Raw genomic sequence first — 24090 nt, forward strand, 5'->3', positions numbered from 1 at the left:
CCTCCTGCTCCTCCTTCTCCCTCTTCTTCTTATTCTTCATGGAAAAAATTATCCTCAATCCAAAGGAATGAATTTCTCACTGAACCATTAAGACAAAGAGGCACATGGAATTACTCAGGATGGAACTTCTAGGTAACAATCTGGGTTTTTTCCACATATCATAGGAGCCTAAATAAACCCATCATTTGACTTTCTAGCCTTCAAACTAGGACCCTTGTGAGAATGAAAGTGGAGCGGGTACTCTTACTCATTGAATTGGCTTACCCAGCCTAATTCTGGAGTGTCCCAAAGTCAGACGTATGCTTACTCTGTCCATAAAACATCCGGCCCAGAGCCTGGGATGTACCAGATGCTCCAGATTTTAAAATCTGGAGAATCATGAGACTCCTGAGGAATTGGGTTTGAAATCAAGTATGATAGCATCATACAGACATAAATGGCATCCATGGTAAAGGCTAGGAGACACATGTTTTTCAAATAGTATTTTGAAATGCAGACTTACTTGCACATTTTTTTTAAATGCAAAATATGCATTGGAATAAAGTAGCAAAAAGAGGTCCGAGTGCCTTCATTACCTTTAGTATATATGCTATCAAAATGCACCCTAAAATAAATGGGGAGCCTGGATTTGTTTGGGGCATGAAAGAGGCAGTCTTTTCTCTTTGTGGTAGTAAGAAATGACTTCTTACAAATAATGGACTTTAATTCTACTAACTAAAGGATGTATTTTAGTGTCAATTTTATAAGAGCTATTTTTCATTTGCCGTATGCTAGGAGGAATATATTACATACAGTTGTATAAGTTGTTTTACATTTTAAGAAATTTGTTTTTAAATGCTTTTTACTGATCATTTTTACAACTTGTATTGGTATCATTAAAAAGCACATAAGGCCCCAATGTGTATCTCATATCCAGTGTTTATGATTTTGACCTGCTTCTGAGCCAGAGCTGCATGGTAATAAGGATACTTACTGCCTTTTAGAAGCTTTAGCTCTAGATCTTGGTGCCTTGCTATGCTGTCATGAGTGAAAATGTGGACATCTTGTCAGATGTTAACCTTGGCAGGCTGCTTAAGCTTTCGTGGAATGGTCTAGGTCGAATGACCGCTCTAGGAAGCAGGTGTGATTATGGCAGGTTTATTCTGCTCAGTGATTTCCCGGGTCCCTCACACCACTCGCTCCCCATGGGCTCAAAACCCACCCTCACAGTCGGGTTGTAGAGCTTCCCCATCTCCCAACAGAGGGAGAGCAAAACCCACTTTGTCTTTCAAGAGCCAAATTGGAAGGGCAGACATGACTTACAAAACAGTTGAGATTTTGCCACAGGATCAAGCTGGAAATGTCCATGTAGCCCCCACCTTTTCTGAAAAGAAAATGGACAAAGAAGGAGGGACGTAGTCCTTGAAGAGAACAGAGGTCAATACCAAAAGAGATGAGAGTGGAAAACATAAAGGTTCTCCCCTTCCTCGTCCCCAGCCTTAGGGATCTGAATAAATAGGACGTAAAAGGCGTGGAGCTAAACTGATCAGAGGATTTGTTCCGGAAAAACACTCTCAAGGAGGAATATTTGGAACTAAGTTTGGGTGTCGCCATAGATTATTTTAAGATGAAACTGCACAACCACCAGCAGTGTTAACTCCTTATGAGATATTTTAGAGATTTTAAAATGGTAATAGTATTAATTTATGATTATTAACATTAAAGACTTTCTTTAGCTATATTTTCTTTGAGCATTTTGCTTCCCAGAGCAAAATGGCCTCTGCTACAGAATAAAGGTAATAAGGCTGTATTTGCAAACTTCCAGTTATAAGATAAGTTCTGAGATTTAATATACAGCATGGCGACTATAGTTGCCAATACTGTACTGTATACTTGAAAGTTGCTAAAAGAGTAGATCTTAAGTGTTCTTACCACACACACACAAGGTAACTATGAGATGTGATGGACGTGTTGACTGACCTTATTGCAGTAATCATTTCATAATAAATACATGTATCAAGTCATCGCATTGTACACCTTCAACTTACACAATGTTACATGTCAATTATCTCTCAATAAAGCTGAGGAAAAAAATAAGGCTGTACTGGAAATTGTGTCTAGTTCTTAGAATGGTGGCTGGTAACCTTATACAAGAGCAGCAGTGCCCACACCACGCCAGGCCAGAGTCTGAGGCAACTGGTGTGGTGAAGGGCATTTCTAGTCATGTTGGTCCCCTCTGATCCTGGGCATCTGTCCCCAGAGGTAGCCAACGATGATTTCCACAGTTTGATGACTGTTGGCTGTCTTCCCAATAAGTCATAAGCCATCCTCTTCCCCTCTGTAAAATTCCACTTCTGCAACCCTGGCCTTTCCACCAAAATTTTTTTGAAACGGTGAAAACAGAGCCACATATCTTTTATGTAACATCAGCATATTTCTTCCACTGCCAGCCCTGACTGATGCCTCCCCCACCCCAAGTACTGGAGGATTGAGGAGTAAGGGGCAAGCTAGATACCAAAGGATGACGGAAATGCTTACTCGCTTTGCCTCTTCAGTGGATAAGTTACTGAAGATAATCCGGTGGCTGAATATGGGCATATTAGAGGGATTGTATACAACATTTAGAACAATAAGGATATTCAATACTGATAAATATAGAAAAACCATTTTCTGTGTTATTATAGAATTAGCAGGAGGTTGACTTGAACAAAAAGAGCAGTAGGAAGAAACAGGGAAAGTACAGATTCTGAATAAGCAAGCCAAAATAGTCTCGTCAGGCAGAAGGATGTATATAGAAGCATAGTTATGTTACACAGGTAGATGGTGGAGGTTAGGATTCAAACAAGGAAGGAAGCCTCTGTGGGCTCAGGCTCCAGATGGGATTCACGACAGGGATTGGGAAGTCAGCATGACCAGGCTGGAGCCCAGACAGAGCATGACTGCTGGCCCCAGGACAGGAGCTGCCAAGCCTGTGCCTTGGGTATTTTTTTTGTGTGTTTTTTTTTAAGTCTTGGTTTGGATAGAAAAGTATTGGCAGGTGGTTCTTTACTTTCCAGAGTGAAGCCAGGTTCCATAAGTGTCCTGTGACTAGTAGTTGCTCTAAAGCCAGAGAACTAAGCCATTCCGGAGGCCAGGCCACTTAGAGTGCTTTACCCCATCAGCTGTGTGCCTACCGTGTATAATAAACGTGGTTTATTATAAAGTGTAATAAGAAGTATAAGGTATAAACTATAGTTCTTGCTCCAAGAATATAGCCTAGTTATGGAAACATGACCTAAATGTATAAAAAGTTAAATAGCACAAACGATAAGTGATTCAATTCAACCATATAAGAGATTTTGCAAGGCAGAAATGCAATTTCTGGCCAAAGGGATGGTATATATGGAAGCGCCACAGGAACAGAGGGTTGGAAGCAGCCACTGTGGGTTGGAGGTCTGGGAAGGAGAAGGATCCGATTGTCTTATCTTTGGATAAGTTGGGAGAAATGGTGAAGGCATGGCCGATGGAGGACGGGTGTAAGAATGTGGAGGTAGCAAGTATAAGAGCTGGTCTAAAAACAGTGAGTAGAACAGCTTGATTAGCGTTGAGGGTTGAGGAAGGCTAGTAGTTGCAGATGAAGCCAGCAAGGTGTTGAAATAAAACGCGATGGTGTCAAGTTAGAGCCTCAACTTTGTCTTCTAGACGCTAAGGATTCATTGACAGTTGTTGGACAGAGGAGTGACGTGCTTAGAAATATTCTAGGAAGATTCATCGGGTGGCTGAATATGGGCAAATTAGAGGACGAAGGGTGCTCAGGTAGACCAGATGTTTGCGTTTGCTTTAGTCCCGCTAGAAAGTGATACGTAATTTAACTATGGAAATGGCAGCAAGAACAGAAATAAAGAGATAAATATAAGAGATATTTTGAAGGAAAGAGAGACTAATAAGATTTAACACCTTCTTGTCCATGGAGGCAAAGAGGAATCATCAAAGGTAAATCCAGAGTGTTGGAACCAAATGACTAGAAGAATATTTTATAAACAGAAATGCGAACGTTAGGATGGACGCGTCAGATGGCTAAATTTTTAGGAAAAGATAAGGAGTTAAGCTTTGGAGATAGTCCTTGATGTAGCTGGAGGCAGAAATATATTACAGGAAGGTACAAGGCAGAGCCTGGCCTGTGATGAACCTGGGGAGTCGCCTGCATAGAGACGACGGCTTAAACTGTTTGAATGGATGATATCTTCGAGAGAGAACAGAGTCAAACGTTGGAAATGCCAACACTTTAAAGGAGGAAGAGGAAAAGTAACCACCAGGGCACAAAGTGTGCAGTCAGACCCTGGAGGAGGAGGTTACAGATTCACAGAAGCACAGATAAGAACATCAAGACGGAAGCTGTGGTCAGCAGTATCAGATGCTGCAGAGAAGTCAAGGAGAATAGGGGCTGAAAAAAGACCATTGGATTAGGCAATTAGGAAGTCATTTACCTTTAAGAACAGTCTTCTCGTGTGTGTGCGCATGTGAGGGGCGATGGATTCAGGAGTGCGCCTTGCAGAAAAGGGAGCGTAAACCATGGATTACAGGTGAGAAGAAGGGTAGCGTTAAAGGGGGAGAATATGGTTGTTACTCCTCTTGCCTTCCACGTTGGGAGAGTGTGTGTACACACACGTGAATCAGAAGACAGAGATTAAGTCATTGATTTGTTTGGCAAAACTTTACGAAGCACCTGCTAAGGAGTGAGGTCTAATTAACGGAGAAATTGAAAGCTGTAAGAGAAAGGGGAGCGTGGAGGGAACGGGGTTCAAGAGAAAATGGACAGGATGAGTCATGAGAACGGGGAACTTTTAGTATTGGAAAAGAGACACCTCTTCCTCTGTGACCGGAGAGAAGGAAGAAAGGATGGAGGATGGATGTAGATTCAGGAATGTTTTGAAATAAAGAGAAGAAAGATGGAAGGCGAGGCTGCTGACCTCAGGCTTCTGGACAAAGTGGAAGGTGGGTGGCCTGCTGAGACAGGATGGACTAGGGTGACCAGGAAAAGGTCCAATAACCACAGTAGATCGTGCTAGGGGGTCAGAGAGGTACCAACACTCGGGAGGGTGGCTAAACCCCAACGGTGCTTGATGGAAACCCCACTTTCCTCGTGCCTCTAAGAGATGTTTATCTGTTGCAGCTTAGAAGATGGACGGTGTTGGTTTCTACTTTCACCTTTAAGAACTTATTCTTCCCCATTGTCTTATTATTTTTCCTTCATACATTTTCTATGAATTTTTGTTAGTTTTTTGGATCACCATAATTATAAACTGGACAACTATTCCAGAGTTATGCTCTCATAGATTTCTGAGATTATCTAAATGGTGGGTGAAATGTATGAAACCATAGTACTTTCTAGACAAATTTATTGATATATGAACTTAGCAGAAAAAAAATTAGTGAATAGAGCCCCTGAATTGTGCTACCCACTCCCCCACCCCCCAGAAAGCTAATAGAATGTTTTAGACTATGTAAATGAAAACATCAGACCAACTGCTGATCTTCTCAGCCCTGCAGAATTCATTTTCGATGACTAAGATCCAGAAGTAATTATAGTTCATCCAGAAGCTATCAGATCGTGAGTGGCTCCGTGGTTGGACCTATGTGGGAAGATGTTTCTTCAACCGTGAACTAGATAGTGAGGGTGTGTGCCAAGGAGTAGCTGACCATGTAGGACAACATACATAACAGTCACATAGCAGTTAACTGGGCCACCTGATACAGTCTTCAGTTTTAGTAGGATTGTAACCCAGTGAGAACTGAGGAAGAATTCGTTTCTATCACCAACAATATGTACAAAATAATAAGTAACGAACAAAGTCCTGACTTTGAAATTCTGTGTCTTAGTTCTGATTGTATTCCTGGCTCTGCTCTACAAGTCTCTCGCCCTCTTAACAGTGGCAGGTAGGACACGGGAACTACGTGGCCTCACAAACTGAGTGACCGGAATGTGCTTCTGGGTGGAATAGATCCACTTTTCCAACCTTGCTTTGAAGTGGTAGGAAAATACCCTGTAGGATCCAAGCCACCAGTCAGAACAGAAATGCATCTATTGAGTTTATTCATGCCATGGTGACCACAGGATTTATTTTTCCCTTTCTTTGTCTTGTAGGTATGGCCTCACATGTGCAAGTTTTCTCCCCTCACACCCTTCAATCAAGTGCCTTCTGTAGTGTGAAGAAACTGAAAGTAGAGCCGAGTTCCAACTGGGACATGACTGGGTACGGCTCCCACAGCAAAGTGTATAGCCAGAGCAAGAACGTACCACCTTGTCAGCCAGCCACCACAACCGTTAGCACCTCCTTGCCCATCCCGAACCCAAGCCTACCTTACGAGCAGACCATCATCTTCCCAGGAAGCACCGGGCACATAGTCGTAACATCAGCCAGCAGCACTTCTGCCACTGGGCAGGTCCTCGGTGGACCCCATAACCTAATGCGTCGAAGCACTGTGAGCCTTCTTGATACCTACCAAAAATGTGGACTCAAGCGGAAGAGTGAGGAGATTGAGAACACAAGCAGCGTGCAGATCATCGAAGAGCATCCACCCATGATTCAGAACAATGCCAGTGGGGCCACCGTAGCCACTGCCACCACGTCAACTGCCACCTCCAAAAACAGTGGCTCCAACAGTGAGGGTGACTACCAGCTGGTCCAGCATGAGGTGCTGTGCTCCATGACCAACACATATGAAGTGTTAGAGTTCTTGGGCCGAGGGACGTTTGGGCAAGTGGTCAAGTGCTGGAAACGGGGCACCAATGAGATCGTGGCCATCAAGATCCTGAAGAACCACCCGTCCTATGCCCGGCAAGGTCAGATCGAAGTGAGCATTCTGGCCCGCCTGAGCACCGAGAGTGCCGACGACTACAACTTCGTCCGGGCCTACGAGTGCTTTCAGCACAAGAATCACACGTGCTTGGTCTTTGAGATGCTGGAGCAGAACCTCTATGACTTCCTGAAGCAGAACAAGTTCAGCCCTTTGCCCCTCAAGTACATTCGCCCGGTCCTGCAGCAGGTGGCCACAGCCCTGATGAAACTCAAGAGCCTCGGTCTGATCCACGCCGACCTCAAACCGGAAAACATCATGCTGGTGGATCCATCTAGACAGCCGTACCGAGTAAAGGTCATCGACTTCGGTTCAGCCAGTCACGTGTCCAAGGCTGTGTGTTCCACCTACTTGCAGTCCAGATACTACAGGTAAGACCGACCGATTGCACCAAGACAGGAGACGCTGAGTGCCCAGGGGCATTCACAGCAAATGTGCAGGGCTCGTCCCTGTTGAAGCTGCTGAAATGCTGTGCCGGCAGTTGCTGCCCTTGCGTGATCCTAATTTAGTTGGGAAGTTAGGACATGTGCTCGTGGCAATGATGATTAGAAGCCATGTCAGAATGGAGCCAAGTAAGATTCTTGGCATAGATTTCAGAGTTGCAAGGGCCTCATGGGGACTGGGGTGAAGCAAAGAACAGAGGCAAAGCAGGAGTTTGGTCCTCCTGGATGGTAGGATCCAGACATGGGTGGAAGAGAGGGGGCAACGTGCAGTATTGACGTTACTCCAGCAGAAATGCAAGACGAGGGCACCCACCTGGCCAGAACAGAGAATCTGTGGGTGGTGCGAGCTGTGATTGCAACGATAGGTTGGGACCAGGTGGTCTTCAATACCAGACTAAGGGGTTGCAACTGTGTCCTTAAACATGGAGCAAGCACTGAGGCACTTGAACACGAAGTGCCAGGATGAAAGAGATGCTCTGAGAAGATGGAGTTTACAGCCTGTGGAGGAGGGATCAGAGAGCAGAGTCTAGCCTAGGGCCCGTCGGCATGTTCTGTGCTGAGAGAATGCCAGGTCTGGGGGTCAGATGCTGGGCAGGTGATGGGCATAGGGAAGTTCAAAACTTTCCTTCCTTCACTCATTCAGCAGGATGTATTTCACTTCCACCGTGAGCCAGGCCCAGTGCTGCTACCAGAATATAGCCCCGACAGCAGACGGAAGGCCCTCGCCATCCGAGAGCCTCTAGCATGTGCTTCCCACCCTGGCTACACGTGGAAATCACCTGGGGGCTTTGAAAAATCACCTCCCTTGGCTCTCAGTCCCCACAAACTGAATCACCATCTCAAGGGGAGGAGGGGAGAGGCCTTGTGGATGTTTTTAACAGCTTTTCTGAGAACCAGTGCTCTGGTGGGGCCCAGCTGAGAGCCCCGGCTTTGGAGCCAGGAAAACCTGGGTTTGACCCTGCTCCGCGTATTCGCTAAGCTGTGCAGCTTGGGCTTGTTGCCTGATTTCTCTGCACCTCCATTTCCTCACCCGTAAATTGGGAAGGTCCAGTCACCAGCAGCCTGTGGGGTTGTTGGGATGCTGGCATGCTGTGACACAGCTTAAGGGCTTTGCTCCGTGCCCTGCACAGGGCGGGCGCACCGAAGGAGTGGATAGAATGGGAAGCAAGACAGTCCATTCGGCGGAGACAGTGATGGGCTGTGTTTGAGGTGATGTTGAACAGTCCAGTGAAAATGGAAGTTGGCAAGAAATGAAACCAAACTCTCATGAGAAGATGGGGCTGATGACACATGTAAGAGGCTGACATGTAGGCAGTAAAACCAGAACTGCAGGACTCACGCATGCCTGCCACGCTGATTGTGGCTGTGCTGTCTCCATACCTCCTTGCAGGCCCCGGAGGAAAGGCTGGGAAAGGTGCTAGAGCTGGGTGGGCACAGCTGGCCCGACCTCCGGACCTCTACAACCAGCTCCCCTTGTTTACTGACTCCTCACCCTCGGGCCAGGCCTGGCCCCAGACAGGACTTCAGAGATCTCCTCCCACCCCACCTCTCAACCTGTGGCCTCGGTAGACAACCTACAAGATGCGGCCCCCAAAGGCCTCTCTCACCTTCCTGGTCTTCATCCTGGCCCACTGGTCTCTGGTCCCTCCACCTGTGCTATTCTCTCCCTGCCTTGGCCCACCCTCTCTTTGGGAGGCCTTTCCTAAAGAGCTGCAGCTGCTCTGTCCTAGGCTCTTGCATCCGCCCTTCCCCAGCCAGTCCTTTCGCGCTAAGTTCAGGTGCACCTACGGGTCTGGGGAGGAGCCTCCTGATCGCCCACGCCCCCCACGCACTCATTTCTTAGCGTTTGTGGTCTGCTGCGGTCCCTGTGCCCCGGAGCCAGGCGTTTCTGGTCAGACCTACGGAGCTACGTGGAGAGGGAAGCGCAGAGCTCAGGGCTGTGGCCCCTGCGGAAGGTAGACCTGGGCTTGCAGGGAGGGGGCGAGCACCCTGCATGGGCCCTGGGGGAGGGGTGGAAGAAGGAGAACAGCACGGGTTCTCCTTAGAAAGTGTCTGAAAGCCCGCTCTGGGGCGTCACCACAGGTCACCAGCCTGTTGGAGGGGGAGCCAGTGCCTACTCGCCGCTGCTGTTGTCACCTTCTATTTAGGTGCTCTGAGCATGGCAAAGACTGCTTTGTCCTAGGTCTTGGGGGAATTTAGGGCGAACTGCAGCAAACGCGGGCTGGTCGGACTTTTATGATTTAGTTATCCTGAATTGTTTCATGAACAGATACCAGCATTATTCAAGTTACTAAAAATTGAGCGTGGTGCCTTGTCAAATGGCTTTTTAAAACTCCATTTAAAAGGCAATGTCTACTTAGAGAAAACTTGATGAGTCAAGTGGACTTTGGGATTCTCAAGCACTCTCATCTTCTCACCTCGTACCCCTGTGACACACCCAACTCCTGCCCCAACAGATGGACTCTCCAGTTTTACTTTGCTTTCAGCTCTGTCCTTGGTGCCCTGGTGCCGGGGACCCTCCTCAGGAAGTCTGGGGGGGCAGAAGAAACACCTCTGAAGGGTGGTGAAGGCTTGTTTGCTGACACCCCCAGATTTTACATTAGCTCTCATCTCCCACCTTCCATTTTCCACTTCCGCCCCTGCCACCTCACTTCCCTCCCGAGGCCCTTTCTCTTGGTGCTGTATTAGCCCCTGCCTTTAAGCCTGAAGTGACTGTTGCCTAACATTCTGAGGAGGATGCCCTTTCTCTTCACGGTCGCTTTGGCCAAAAAAGGCAAGTGTTCATTCTGGCCTGCAGGTCCTCATGGAGGCCCCGGGGCCCAGCTCTGGTTTCAAGGGCACAGTCAACATGAAATCCAGCCTAGTTTTTCTGCCTGAAGTGATGCTTCATCTCAAAATTGGTTACCACGTCCTGTTTCTCCCCCTGGCCTGGTCTGAGCCCAGTAGCTTGCGGCCATACAGAGCAACCCGAGTGTTTGAGGGCGGTCTCCAGCTCTAGTGCGTTAGCCCTAGCTGTGTGGCACAGCCACCTCCAGGCCACATTTATCAAGTCGGTTTTCCCCATGGCTTTGCGGCTCATTTGCGGGGGGGATGGGGGCAGCTGTTCAATTGTCCATTGTTAATCTGAGAAGGAAGGTGTTTCCAGCTGCATCTTGAGAGAGTGTGTCTGAGCTGCCTGTGGAGAGGCAGCCTCACTGTGTACCTGACCGCAGGCAGAGCCTGGCCCCCCACCCCCACCCCGCGTCCCCCTGTGTCTCAGCTCCGTGCATCCCAGGACCTCTCACTTTCAAAGGGGAGAACACTTACATGCCCCTCCCTGTTTTAAATGGGACAGTAATAAATGTCTCATCCCACCCTCGGTCCTACCTAGCGACATGGAAACTGTGATATAAAGAGAAATTCCTGTCCCCAGCCTGGGGCACCTGGAAAGGTAGGTGGTGTCGCCGGCAGTGAACTGTTTCCCCAGCTGTTAGGCATTTGCGTGGCTGAGGTTGGGGCACTGGCTGTAGGTATTCTGTGAGGCGAGTCTGATTGTGTGTTTTTCAGGAAACAAAGGGTGTATTTTTAGTTTTTTAGGTCTGAGGCTGGGAAGGTCAGGTACATAGTTAAGTGTCACATTGCCCTGGTTCTCAGGCTCTCTTATGCATACGAGTCACCTGGAGAGCTTGTTAAAAACAAATTACCGCCAGGGTCCTGCCCCAGACCCACTGCACCGGAATCTCCACCCGCCCCCAACCCCCTCCCCCCAAAAAAAGAAAACCACCCCCACACAGGCACTGGAGGTGTGGTGGTGCTGTAGGTAATCCTGTTTACTCAGCTCACCTTGGAAGCCGCAGCCATTTCCCTGTTTGATTCTGCACTGATGCCAGTTACTTTTTGGAGCAAGCAATACATGAATGTGGGTATATTTCCACACTCAGTGTGACCAGCAAACTGAAAACCCAACGTTAAGCTCCACTCTCAGGAAAAGCAAACAAAAAGGCATGCCATTCAGGCAGAAGATAGAGATTAAAATGCGTAGATTTTTTTTGTTTCTGCTCTGGGCCATTCAAAATACTTTTGTCTATTAGACATAGTTTGAAATGCTTAAGGCCATTACTAGGACCCCCGAAAAAATAAATGGGCATAAAAATTTAGGACATAAAAAAATGGCCAGTCATCTACTTTTTCAGAATAATCTAACCTTTCTTGTCTGATTCTTTTGGTTACAGACACTACAAGTTGAGTCCATGGTCCTTTTAGGTGAGAGTAGAGGTATATTTTAGTTCAGCTCAACTCATCAGACATTCATTGGGTACCTGCGGTGTCCTTATCACCTCCATTGTCGGGGGTACATGATAAGGCATGAGCTCTATTCTTGAGTTTAGGGTCTCTCTTAGGTGGTTAAAAGACACAGATGGCCTAAAGTGTCATTCCGATGCTTTGATGTCGCAAATGTTTTCTCAATCAGCGAACACTCATTGAGACTGGAGAACAAATGATGAGAAAAACCAGTTAAAGAAATTCAAGTCAAGGACACAGATTTTGTAAATGGGATAATAGGGATGGTTTATAGATCAAGAGCTACATTGAAGGAACCTTGAGGTAGGTCTAAAAGGAAATGAGAAATGGAAGTGGGGGGACCTGGGAGCCATGGAGATTGGAGTAAGGAAGGGAAGATGAGGGAAATGACAGTGTCACCTGGAGGGAGTTGAAGACCTCGGCTGGAAAATGAGCGTTAGGTGAGGGAGGTCTGACAATGGCAATTTTGATGTAGGCTTGAGGGGCTAGGGTTTAACAAGGAGTAATTTAACAAAGTTAAGGATATTAATGAGACTAATCCATTAAAATGGAAAAAAAAACACACATTTTTTTTCAGTTGGGGAGAATCCCAGAGGCTAGGAGACAATAGTAGTTACTCAGGAGTAAAGGGAAAAGGCCGTAGATTATGATGGGGGATTCTTTCCCCCCAACCCCCCCACTAGTATAAGTGAGCACTTATAGTGCTTTTCACTTTTCTGGTACTACGGTTACAGAATGGGCGTAGAGGGAATTGTTGTTTGTTTGTTGACTTGGCTTTCTCTGAGGCACAGTTCTGAAGCTCTGGTCTCTTCAGGACCTGGTTTCAAATCCCACCACTGCTATCCAGTAATAGACTCTGGAAGGAGCATTGAGACACCTTAGCTCAATTCTGGCCATATGTGTCCCCAGCTAACTGTGTTCCACTCAGTCATTACTGGTAGAATGTCAACTGTGAGCCATCCACACTCCTGAATTGGAACCCGTTACGGCCAGGGCCTGTGTATATGAGACCATTTTGTCCTCTGGCCAGAGTTTAGTCTGTGGCCAAAGGACACTTTTATGTCCTGTGGGTTGGCCTTGGCCACATTAGTCCAAACTGGGACCCCTCCATGATCTCCTCCCCATCAACAGGGCACATGGCATATGCCAAAGTGCCTGACAGGCAGACCTCGTTTTATTTCACTTTGCTTTATTGTGCTTCACAGATGTGTGTTTTATGAATTGAAGCCAAGACCCTCCACCAGCAAAATGATTACGAGTCTCGTCAGTGCGAGACTCCCTTCATTGCGGTGGTCGGGAACCAAACCGCAACATGTCCAAGGCGTCCCTGCGGTCTACGTCACTTCAGAAAAGGGCCATAGCTCTGTAAAGCCATAAACATGAGTAGTTTCAAAAATGGCACAGCTTCTGCAGACTATAAAGTATGGAAGGTGACTGACTAGAAGTTAGGTTTTATTGAAAAGAGCCGAAAGTGAGATACTGCATTGCAGCCGTTAACTTTTTAAATTAATTTCTCTTGTGTTACTAATACAAACAACAGGAAGAGTCGCTATTTTACACTTGAGGATATTAAATGAACTATTCAACCCACTGCCAATCTCATTCACCACAGAGATGGTTATAACCAGAGTTATAACCAGAGAGATGGTTATAAAGACATGAAAGATTTCAGGGTTGCAGCTATTTTCTGGGGAGAAGGAATGAGTTACCTGAGTTACTGTCTTCAGTTTTCCCTGACTCATCTCTTGGACCTTGCGTTGTGCAGTGAAATAATTTACAATTGAAATTTTCTTTCCTGTGAAATAACTGAAGTTGGAAGTCCTGTGTGTATTTGAGTGTGTGTCCGCAGCCCCCCCTACATGCACGTGTGCTCACACTCAGGTGACACAATATAAACCCATGCGTGACATCGGCAGGCATAGGTGTGCTGTGAGCATCTTGGTGACAGAAGCTAACTCTCATCTGTAACAGATGCTGACATGCACAGACGCCCACCACGCGGAGGGAGACACACAGACACATGCAACAAACACGCAAGGACACACACTCACACCTTCAAAGACGTTGAAATACCTCACACATTTACAGGTCGCCTGAGCCAACCTGAGGGCCCAGATACAAAAGTGTGTGAGTGCCCCAGAAACTTGGCCCAATTTTCTGCCGTGGTGCAGAGCTCCAACTCCGTGTCCCCAGACCTGAGGACAGTAGGGCTGGACCCACTCGTGGGCTCAAGGTATGAACCAGTCATTTTCAAAGTGTGAACCAAGGACCCTCCTGCCCCAGTATCACCCAGGTACTTGTTAAAAATGGAGATTCCTCAGTTGTAAAACAAATGTAAGGAACAGGCCCCTGGGGTGGGGCCAGGTGACATACATTTAAACAAGCTCCGCAGCTAATTCTTTTTCACTTCATTGAGATATGATTGACATACGAAAAGCTGTACGTATTTAATATGCACAACTCAGTGAGTTTGAAGATAAGTGTATATCCATGAAAGCATCACCACCATCTATGCCTTAAACAGTTCCTTCACCTCCAGAAGTTTCCTCCTGCTGGCATTGTTATTATTATTCCTTTGAGAACTGGTGCTCCAGGCAGCTTGGATTCCAGAGTCCATCGCCCGCAGGGGATGTACTAAGTGCCCTGTCAAGGTGGGCGCAGCGGGGCTGCTGGTGGCAGCCTGGCATCGAGCTCCTCTTTCATCCGAGTGGTTGACGGCCCCTCCATGGGGCCCAGTTGTTACATTGCTTGTGGCCAAACCCCTTGCAGCCCAGCGGTGGTAACAGTGAAGATCCAAAAATAGTTGGTGAGCGTGACAGGAGCAGCCCTGTGGGTCGGTGACCTGGCGAGGGGGTCGTTTGGAGGAGAGGATAGGAGTCCGGTGGCAGCGGGGGAGCAGACGAACAGCCGGGGAGACACGCGTGTGTGTTACTTTCTGCCTGACTGGCCGTAGATGCAGCACTGAAGCAGCTATCGAGCTCTCCCTGTAGCCTCAGCGGGGTTTGGGGCTTTCAGCCTCGTTCATGCATCGAACAAGTAATTTTTTGAATTCCGGAGATGTGCCAGACAACTGTGCTTTGTGCTGAGGCTCCAAGAAGCGAGTAGGAGTGCCCTCAGCTCTGCAGTTCTGCCCCAAATCTGTACTCGAATGAGCTGCCCCTGGGGAGCCAGGGCTTGGGTGTGCCAGCCATCGCTGTCCTCGTCCGCCCGGCATAGCAGCGAGCATTAAACTGAGAAGGCACCACGTGGCCCCCTGGAATGGCTGCTCATTCTCCCTGGCTCTTTGGGCCACGTGTATGTTCTAAGTCCTGAGTGCTGTCCCCAGTGAATGGCCCCTCTCCCTCCTGCCCTTGGCCTCCCCATGACAGTGGGTCTCTGCATCACAGCTGGCACAGTTTGGGTCATCCTTTCCCCCTCCTTCCCTCACCAGCTCCCCAGAGAAGAAGGGGTGAGCTCCCAGCCACAGGCTTGCTGAGCTGTGAAGTTTCCTTTCTCCCTCGGCCCCTGGGGTCTTAAAGGCGATGGAGGATCAGGGCTGTTGGTTCCTGGGCAGAGATGGTGATGGCGACGTTATGGAAGCAATCATCTTCGATGGGTGTCCCCAAAAGCAGAGCCTGCGATAGTGCTTGGGAGCAGGGAGTCTGTTTGGGAGAAGGTCTCAGGAAGCAGGAGTAAGAGAACGGGGAGGGTAATGCCAGAAGGAATTAGGGAGCTGCTCCATTCTACCTCCAAGGGCATCAGAAGGGCGGAAGGTGGGGCTCTGATTCCCCCGGGGCCGAGGGCCGAGGGCCGAGGGCCATCGGTGTTAGCTGCCCTGTGCCTTTGTGTGGGCAGAGCTTGTGCGAGGTCTGGGTGGGCTTGAGCAGACTCAGGAGCCCAGGAAGCACAAAGCAAGGTGATATGGTGCCCAGAACAGACCCTGAAGTCAGAGGGAGGGCAGCATGCCTCCCGGGAGACCCCAGTGTCAGCTTCATCACCATGCCCGGGACATCCATCTTTGTCCTCCCCACCAGTTACATGTGTGGCATCTTTAAATGGAAAGAGAATGAAGGGGAAATGCCTTCTTAGACAAACTTAAGGACTGTCCGCTCAGAATTCAGAGTTGAACTCTAAACTTTGTTGTTTTAGGAGTTGGGGATCTGACATAAAAGCTAAAAATAATGAATCTTGCCTCTACCCCACCCTCCTTTTTTATCTGGCTAGCCTGCAGTGAGAGGGGGGAGACAGGTTGGGCTTTGAAAGAGAACACCTGAGCAGGGGAGGTACCTGAGGGCCTGAAATAAGAGTTTGTCAGAAACAGTGGAGGGAGGTGGAGGTAAACTCCTCTTCCATGTTTTCTCTGTTCGTGCTCAATAGTTGTTGTAAATACCATTCCCCAGGGCCCCTTTGTAGAATGAGTGAGTGAGTGAGTGAGTGAGTGAGTGAGTGAGTGAGTGAGTGAATGAGTGAATGACTGGTACCAGTGGCCTCATATGTCTCTAGCTCAGCTCACACTGTCACACAGCAGAAGCCCTCACATGCTTGGTTTCCTGTAGCCTTTCATACAAGTCCTTTCACAGTTCACCTAAACATTGGGCACACAGCATCCGGCGTTTCCAAGCCCTGGATCACACAGGCCCCCGACATCCGCCTCTTGGGGAACATAAACATCTCACCAAAAATGTTCATTCCCATCATGCCTTTCCACCTGTGAGATTTCAATTTAAAACCTGAAGACAGCGGAGTCAGCATTTAACAGATTAGTTCCCTGAAATCAGCCAACATCTGTCATGTCCCATTCTCCCTGTACAGGCGATTAGAAGTGGCTTCTGCAGCATGAAGCCCTGACTGGAAACCTTGAGGCTGTGAAGACAGCGCCATCCTCGGGCCTCTCACCTCGGGCCTGCTTTTCTGTTTTCGAGCCTTCGTGGACATGCCAGACATGTGCCCCGTAACTTTGTGTTCACACTTAGGAGCCGAATGAACCGAGATTTCCTGTGGAGAATGAGGCTAGCTGTGCACCACTCAACATGTGCCTGGCACATGGCAAGCGCTCAATAAATCTTAGCTGCTATTACTGTTCTTACTACCCACTGTTATCATTGTTCTTACTTTCATCACTTCATGTGGCAGACACACCTGGATTTGAATGCTAGCTCTGCTAGTTTATAGCTGTGTGACTTCAGGCAAGGTCCCAAACCCCTCTGAGGCTCACTGTTCTGTTCTTGTATAAGAGACGTAACAACAGTTCCTGGGGTTGTTATAGGACGGAATGACATAGCCGCACGTGTGTGACTCACCTGCGTGCGCCTTGCCTGGCACTAGGCCTGTATATCGTTGACCACCACCGCACTTTCCCCTGCGCTCCCTTCACAGTTCACGTGCCTCTGGTGTGGCGTTCCTTTTGTTTGGCCTGTATGGTTATTAGCTGTCCACGTCTGCGGCATTCCCAAGCTTCTTGGGATCCTGCTTCGTTTCTTTCTCATCTCTGTAGACACTCTACTTCCATTCAGTGCGTCGTCACTGCCGAGGGCCTGCCTGTGTGGTGGGAGTGTGCTTACTGGGTTTCCTCTGGTGTCGGGAAGGAACTGACCAGAGCAACAGTGAAAGGGTTAACATGTTAGGAGAGGAGCGACCTCTCTTGACGTCTCTTCCCTGAGCCAGGAGGGAGACCTGGCGAGAAAGGTGGGTGCACCACTCTTGACTTGAGGACATGGCCCAACACCTTCCTGCTGCCGCCGGTAACATGAAGCTGAGCTGTGAAGCCCCCACTCTTTGGGCTGGGAGAGGGAGCGGGGCACCGCAAGCTCCTGAAGTTATATTGCGTTGGACACCTGCTGTGATTCCTGCATCCACTCCATCTCCACGGACCTCAGAGGGTTGAGGAGCCGAGACTGGGGTGATGGAAGACTCACTACCTAGACACCCCTGAAGGCAGCGCATGTGTGTGGGGTGTGTGTTGAGTGTGCACGTTGAGTGGCAGCAAGTAGACTGGTCCTGGTGTCTGGAACCCCTTCTCGTCCTGATTCATGTGACTGGGGAGGGGTACTTTCCAATCACGACATGAAAGTGTTGACCATAAAACAAAAGTGTTTTGGTGCCACTTCTTTGTCGTCCAGTGACCTCCAGGGAAGAAGTTCTAGTCCTCTTCTCTTTGTAAATTAGAACTTATATTGGCAAATGGAAATGTGCAAAGTGTGAACCCCCAGAATACAAATAGATCTGGCACCGAGAGTCAGATGTTCTCACTTGTGAAAGCCAACTATTCACCCTGAGCAGCAGCCAGGAGACCTTGGGGAGGGGGGCTGCTCTGTGCCCTGATTGTGGTGGTGGTACCCCAAATCTATGCATCACCTAAACCTCCTAGAATTTACATCAAAAAGTTAAATTTCAAAAAAAAAATTTTAATTTAAAACCTATTTACCCCTAAAGACCTCTAAGGAAATTGATTATAATATTAAGCCCTTAAACCTTATCTTGCCTAGTTTTTCTTCCTGTTTTTGTTTTGTTGTGTTGTGCTTGGGTAAAAGAGATATCTTTGTCCATCCTGTGACAGGATGGCCAGCAGAGTAACAATCATTTCTGGAAACAGCCAGACAGGGGGACCTATGAAAACAAGTCTGGGAAATAAACAGCTGCTGATGACGGAAGCATTGCTATCAGGCAGTTTCTTTATTTTATATGCTGTTGCATGTGTAGGTCGTGGACTTGTCCTCTAAAAGTTAAGGACAGTGACTGCCAGAAATGGAGAAATGATGAACTATTAACCTCTGAATGCCAAGCCTTTGGAAGTCCAGAAAGCAGACTAAATCTTGGTGGAGTTTGGTTATCCAAATTACTGTGCCTTCCAGGTCCTGCCCTTGACTCTGGTACCGTAATACCATGGTAATTACTGTAGCCAACACACCCACGTGTGAAACAGCATAGCTTTCCCTAAAATCGTTTTCCCAAAACCAGCTTTGTCCTACAGCAAGTCTCCCAGCTGAGGGGACTTTCATGGTTCTTACAGAGAAGTGGCTGGCTTTTGCAGGAATGGATTATTCCTGGTTTTTGTAGGAATGGATGACCTTAGATGCAGTGGGTTATCTTGTGTGTGTTCTAAGTGCTGGGGCTTGGAGAGGGATCCCCCTCTCCGTCCTCCGCAGTGATCCCAGGCTTGATGAGGCCAGTTCCCAGCCGCGTGACCTGGGCCATGCACCCCAATAATTGGGCCGTGGCCCAAGGCCGCATGATGGGCGCAGAGCCACGTTCCATCCCTTCCCTCTGCACTGACAGCTTTTTGCTTGTTTCCTTGGAAGAAGCAAGAGGGTCAACAGCACATGAATGTCATTTCACGGTGTCCTCTGAAACTCAGAGCAGCCAGTTTAAGACACGTGTTTTCTGTGACTCTCCCAATAGTGAGACGTCTGTTTGCAGATGTGAGCTCATGGCCACCCCACCCGCTGGCCTTGCCACGGAACCCACCCATCACGCCACTCCGCTGCACTCTACTCTACATTAGTTCCAAGGAGCATTGAGACTGTCCTTCCTTGCTCTTAAATATTCCCTCTTCTTTCTCAGAAGACACTCCCTAAAGCCCCTGCCTTGATTCTGTGTACTTTCCTCTGTTCCCTGCTCTGGCTCTCACATCCTGGTTCCTAACCTGGAATTGAAAGTCCTTCACCTTGGGGCCCCAGCCTTCCCTTCCCCCCATGTGGCCTCAGTACCCAGCCTCCTGTGAGCCCACCCAGGCCCCTAAATCCAGCCCTGCCCCCACTTCCTTTGTGAAACTCATGCCAAATTTGCCACAATCGGAAGTGATTTCTTGTTCCTTGAAACATTTGGACTTAGTGTAATCTGCCTTGTTAGTCATTCATCCATCCATTTGATCTCCAAGAAATGTCTACACTTCCTGGGACCAGGGTCTGGTGCGTAGTCCCTGTGAAAGAACCAGGGTGATGTCATCTACCATTTTTACAGGAGCTGAAGTGACCAGTCACCACCAGCCTAGTCTCGGGAAGTGAGAGGAGACATGAGTCTCGGTGCCCTTTCCTCAGCTTGCCCGGTCAGATGACCACACCAGGACGGTGGAAATTGTGAGGGTCTCTAAGTGTGAAGCATGTGTTTGGCGTCACATAGCCCCTCTGTGTCTTTGCACGGTGCAGACTGTAAATATGTTTTTCCTAACCGTGACCTGCCCACCTCCTCTATTTCTGGCTTTTCCTTTTTCTTTTCTTCCCTCCACCTGTTTGTATTCCTGAAGTTCTCCCATGCTAAGCCAGGTGGACAAGTAGATGAGAAGTCTCCAGACACTGGGGGACACAGTGAAGGGAAATCGAAGTTTTGAGAATGTTGCCAGTTAATTGCTTTACTGTCGTATGTCAGGGCTGTCCCTGCAAGAAATGTGTTCGTGCATAACTCCCAGTTTGGGGCCATGCAGATCCAAATGAGGCTTCTACCGGCACTGACAGAAACAGTAAGTCTGAAGATAGATTTTTCTCTGAGAAATGTGCCATTAAAAATTTTTTCCAACTTCTTATGGTTATATTCTGTGCGTGGCTTGTACAGAAAGATCGCGTCTTCACCTCATTGCTTTGCTTTATGCGCTGTATGCAGCAGGTGATATCACACACTACCTGTACATGTGTGACACCGCAGACACCAAGGGGACCCTACCCTGGCTTTGGGGGCGTGTGCAGCTTCTTTGGAAAGAACAACTCTTAATGAGCCTCACTCATTGGGGTGAAAGCCTCAGGAATGTGAAGGCACCAAAGAAATTAGCAGAGGTGCCAAGTGGGCCAGACCCCCTCCCATGGGGGTTGGGGGTGAATTCTGTCGAGAAAGTCTCACGTGAGAAACGAACTGAGAAGGAAGATCATTTATAGGCTGACATGGGTGGGAGGTTTAACTATAAAATGCAGATTTCAGAGAATGAAGAAAATAAACATTTAGAAAATGGGGAGCATAGCTCTCTGTGTGAACTAAACCTAAGTTTGTATTTGCCCAGGGCCTTTGGTGATGATGGTGACACGTTTTCTGTGTGTTCTAGGAACGTGGCTTTATGTGACTTTCATTATAACTCTGAGGGTACATCCTACAGCATCTCACTGTGCGGTCAGTGCCTTGCTTTGGGGTCACCCACATGCTAGTGACCAAGCCATGAGTGCATCCTGTGTGTCCCGCTCTGTCCAGGCGACTTCTGCCTCCCTCCGGAAAGCCAGGGATGTTGAGAACCCTGGGCGGAGAAATCTCACGGATGTACAAGGACAGCCTCAAGCTCCTCTGGACAGGCCCCGGAATGTGTTTGATCTAAGCAGTTAGTTACCTCGCCATCACCTGCCCTCCCGCCCCGCCCTCCCCCTGCCCTCCCGCCCTCATACAGGCGGGTGTCCTGTCCTCTAGCGAGTACAATACGCTGAGCGGTGATTCGTTTTCCCCTCACGTTGAGTCCCGTGCTGGGGTCTGCATGGACACAGGATTTGCGTACTGCACAGTTTTGCATGTTGTTCCCTGTTTGTCCTGATGGAAGTGAAACGTGGTGTCCTTGACATGCTGGACAGGGCTGCCTCTGTGCCCACTCTGAAATGAACGAGGCTGTGGCAGAGACCCAGCGGCGTGGGTGTGACGCCTCAGTGCGCGCGTGGCTGGCTGTGGCTGGCTGTGCGGCACCTCCGCGCTTCGCCCTGCAGCCTGGGGTCGCGGTGGATTCAGGCACGGCTCAGCCTTGACCCCAAAAGCTTACCCCTCAAACATAAGCAGGATCGACGCAGATAACTGCGATGCCAGGCTGGGAGCAGTCAGTTCCTGTGCTCAGTCAGTTCACGTGCTCCGGGCTTTTGCGCAGGGAAGGACCTCGCGGGAGCTCGGTGCAGAGGGACCCCTGCGGGCGCATCCTCCCGGCGCGGGCCCCACCCTGCCCTCTGACAGCGGGGGCGGGCCGACCTGCCCTTTGATAAACTTCCTCTGTGCAAAGTCTGACTTCGGACTGGGGAAGGAGGGGGCGCACGGCGTAAGCTCGGACCCGGCCCCCAGGTACTAAAGAGGAAGCAGGGAGGGACCTCATGCACATTCATCTTATCATCCCTCCTTGCACGAGCTAGACTCACCGCACTGAAATACTTTCCGCTTTGCCTGCACAGCAGGAGAAGTGCTAGGTGTGTTTTGCCATAGAAATCGAACATTTCTAAGGCAACAGGAGAGCTTTGCCTTTGGTAGCAGGAAGGAGAGCTCTTCTGCAGGAGATGTGCTTCCTGAGGCCCTCGGGAAACGAGCTGGTGCCCTGGGCTGGAGAGAGAGGTGGAGGGTTCCAGCTCCTCACGTCTCCCGGTTGGGGTGCTTGCTGCCCAGCTGCCCCCCTGCATTATCAGCCAGGGCACCCCCTTCCGGAAGGCAGGCCATTGGATAGGATCCAAGCGGGCTGTCGTGCTAAGTGCTCTGCGTGCTTATTTTTATTTATTAAACCCGTCTTTCAGGGTCTTACTCAGGTTTCATTTCTCTATTCATCATTCTTTGGCCACTCTGTTCTCTCTCTCTCTCTCTCTCTCTCTCTCTCTCTCTCTGCTGTAAATTCTTGTTGCATTTAAAATCTGTGTTTTATGCCTCCTCGCAATTGATGGAACTTTTGAACTTACATTTGTTTTGTAATTGTGTCCTGGGTTTTAGTCCTGGGCAACCAGCTAGATTGTAAATGTCGTCAGTGTCGTTCTGGGGATTAACACATTCTCCATGCTTGACAGTGGGGTTTGAGCATTAGAGATTTCACAAGGCCTGTGAGACGAAAGCTGTTACGTAAATCCCATAAGCTTTTCATGTGCCACAAAGGTCAGTATTCATGAAAATCATGTCAGGAATTTTTTTCCTCTAAATTAGATATGTTTAAAAGAACTTTTTTAGGAACCTTCATACATTACTAGTGGGATGTGAAATGGTACAGCCACTATGGGAAACAGTTTGCTATTTCCTCAAAAGGTTCAACACAAAATTACCATATGATCCCTGCAATTCTACTCCTAGGTATTTACCCAAAATAACTGAAAACAGGGACTCAGACAGATACTTGGACATTCATAGCAGCGGTGATCACAACAGCCCAAAGATGAAAACAGCCTAAATGTCCATCAGTGGAGGAATGTTTAACCAATTGTGGTACATTCACACAATGGAATATTAGGCAGCTGTGAAGAGCGATGAGGTACTGATACCTGCTACAGAGTGGAGGTGCATCCAAAATATCGTGCTGAGGGAAAGAAGCCAGACACCAAAGGTCACACGTTGTGTGATGCTCTTTGTAAGGAATGTCCAGAATAGGTGAACTCCATAAAGACACAATGCAGATTTGGTGGTTGTCAGGAGCAGGGAGCAGGGAGGAATGGGGTGAAACTGGGGGGTGGGGGAAGGGTTTTACTTCAGAGTGATGGAAATGTTTTGGAAATAGATAGAAGTCGTGGTTGCATAGCATTGTGAATGTACTAAATGTTACAGAATAGTTCACTTTAAAAAGGTTAATTTTGTCTTATGTGAATTTCAGCCCAATAAATTAATTATTCAAAAGTAAAAAAAGAGGTTTTTCAGGCTGAGAAGTTGGCATGGGATGAGATTATACTGGGCTCTGAGATTTAGGCCCTTTTTTCTTTGTTTGTCCGTGGGACCTAGAACTGTTTAAAAATGCCAGCTAGAATATGAGTTGCTTTGAGAGCCGTATTTGTATAGTGGCTCTAGGAACTGATTTTTAAAAATCCTCACAAAAGCAAATATTTTAGGATGATTTATAGTTTTCTGGTACTAGGCTAAAACACTAAAGTAAATTTTGGTTTGTTTTTTCCCCCCCTGGGCTTGGGAAGAAAAGGAATAGCTTTATCCTCGCTTTCCTTGAGGCCCCTGGGCACGCCAGCAGGTAAAAGTGAAAGCCGGTGTTGCTCAGGTGAACGTGATGTTACCTGAAGAACAGGTGCACAGTGCCCAGTGGGCCAGGAGTTCCAGAGCCGGCTCAGCTGCCTCTGGCCCACTTGTGAGCTCTCCCTCCCTCCCTCTCTCCCTCCGTCTCTCAGGACTAATCTTTTTCTGGGGGGGAAAAAAAAAAGATTTTGTTTATGATATTTTAGTATCTCTAAAGTGTATGGTATAGTTGATTTTAGAGTTGGCAAACCTGAAAGAGAACTCCAGTTCTGCAGCTTACTGGCTATGTGTTCTCGGGCAGGTTACTAAGCTGCCCTGTGCCTCAGCTTTCTGGTCCCTGCATTGGGACCAGATAATGACGCTGTCTTATAAAAGCGTGAGGATTAAATGGAACCCACACATGCAGTGCCCGGCCCCTGGAAATGCACAGAAACATTAACCTCTCTGAAGAGAAGCATGCTGTGACACTGTCACCCATAGAGTGTCACCTCCAGGGAGATGCCATTTGTTCCCTCCAGTCTTGTTCTTGACTCCCCTCACCCTTTTCACCCTTCCCTACACCTGTGTCACACCCTTTCTTTGTCCTACTGTTTAGAGGAAGTACAAAGTACCTGGGTTTTCTTGGGTGTTTTCATCGACTATCTTCCCTAATCAGTAAAGACTCCGTTTCCCCTTTCCCAACTCTGGATTGCCACAT

At 48.3% G+C, this 24090-nt stretch overlaps 1 protein-coding gene across 8 annotated transcripts in view; it reads left to right on the forward strand.

Annotated features, from left to right (window-relative positions):
- HIPK2 (homeodomain interacting protein kinase 2) overlaps nt 1-24090 on the forward strand; it is a 175200-nt gene that overhangs the window by 46873 nt on the left and 104237 nt on the right. For all 8 annotated transcript variants that reach the window (XM_074315303.1, XM_074315298.1, XM_074315296.1 and 5 more), the window contains exon 2: nt 6104-7187. In XM_074315303.1, coding sequence (XP_074171404.1) covers nt 6104-7187 — 1084 coding nt within the window. The remainder of the gene's footprint in view (nt 1-6103; nt 7188-24090) is intronic.

Source organism: Rhinolophus sinicus, linkage group LG11 (assembly GCF_036562045.2).
Source record: "Rhinolophus sinicus isolate RSC01 linkage group LG11, ASM3656204v1, whole genome shotgun sequence".
Taxonomy (NCBI): domain Eukaryota; kingdom Metazoa; phylum Chordata; class Mammalia; order Chiroptera; family Rhinolophidae; genus Rhinolophus; species Rhinolophus sinicus.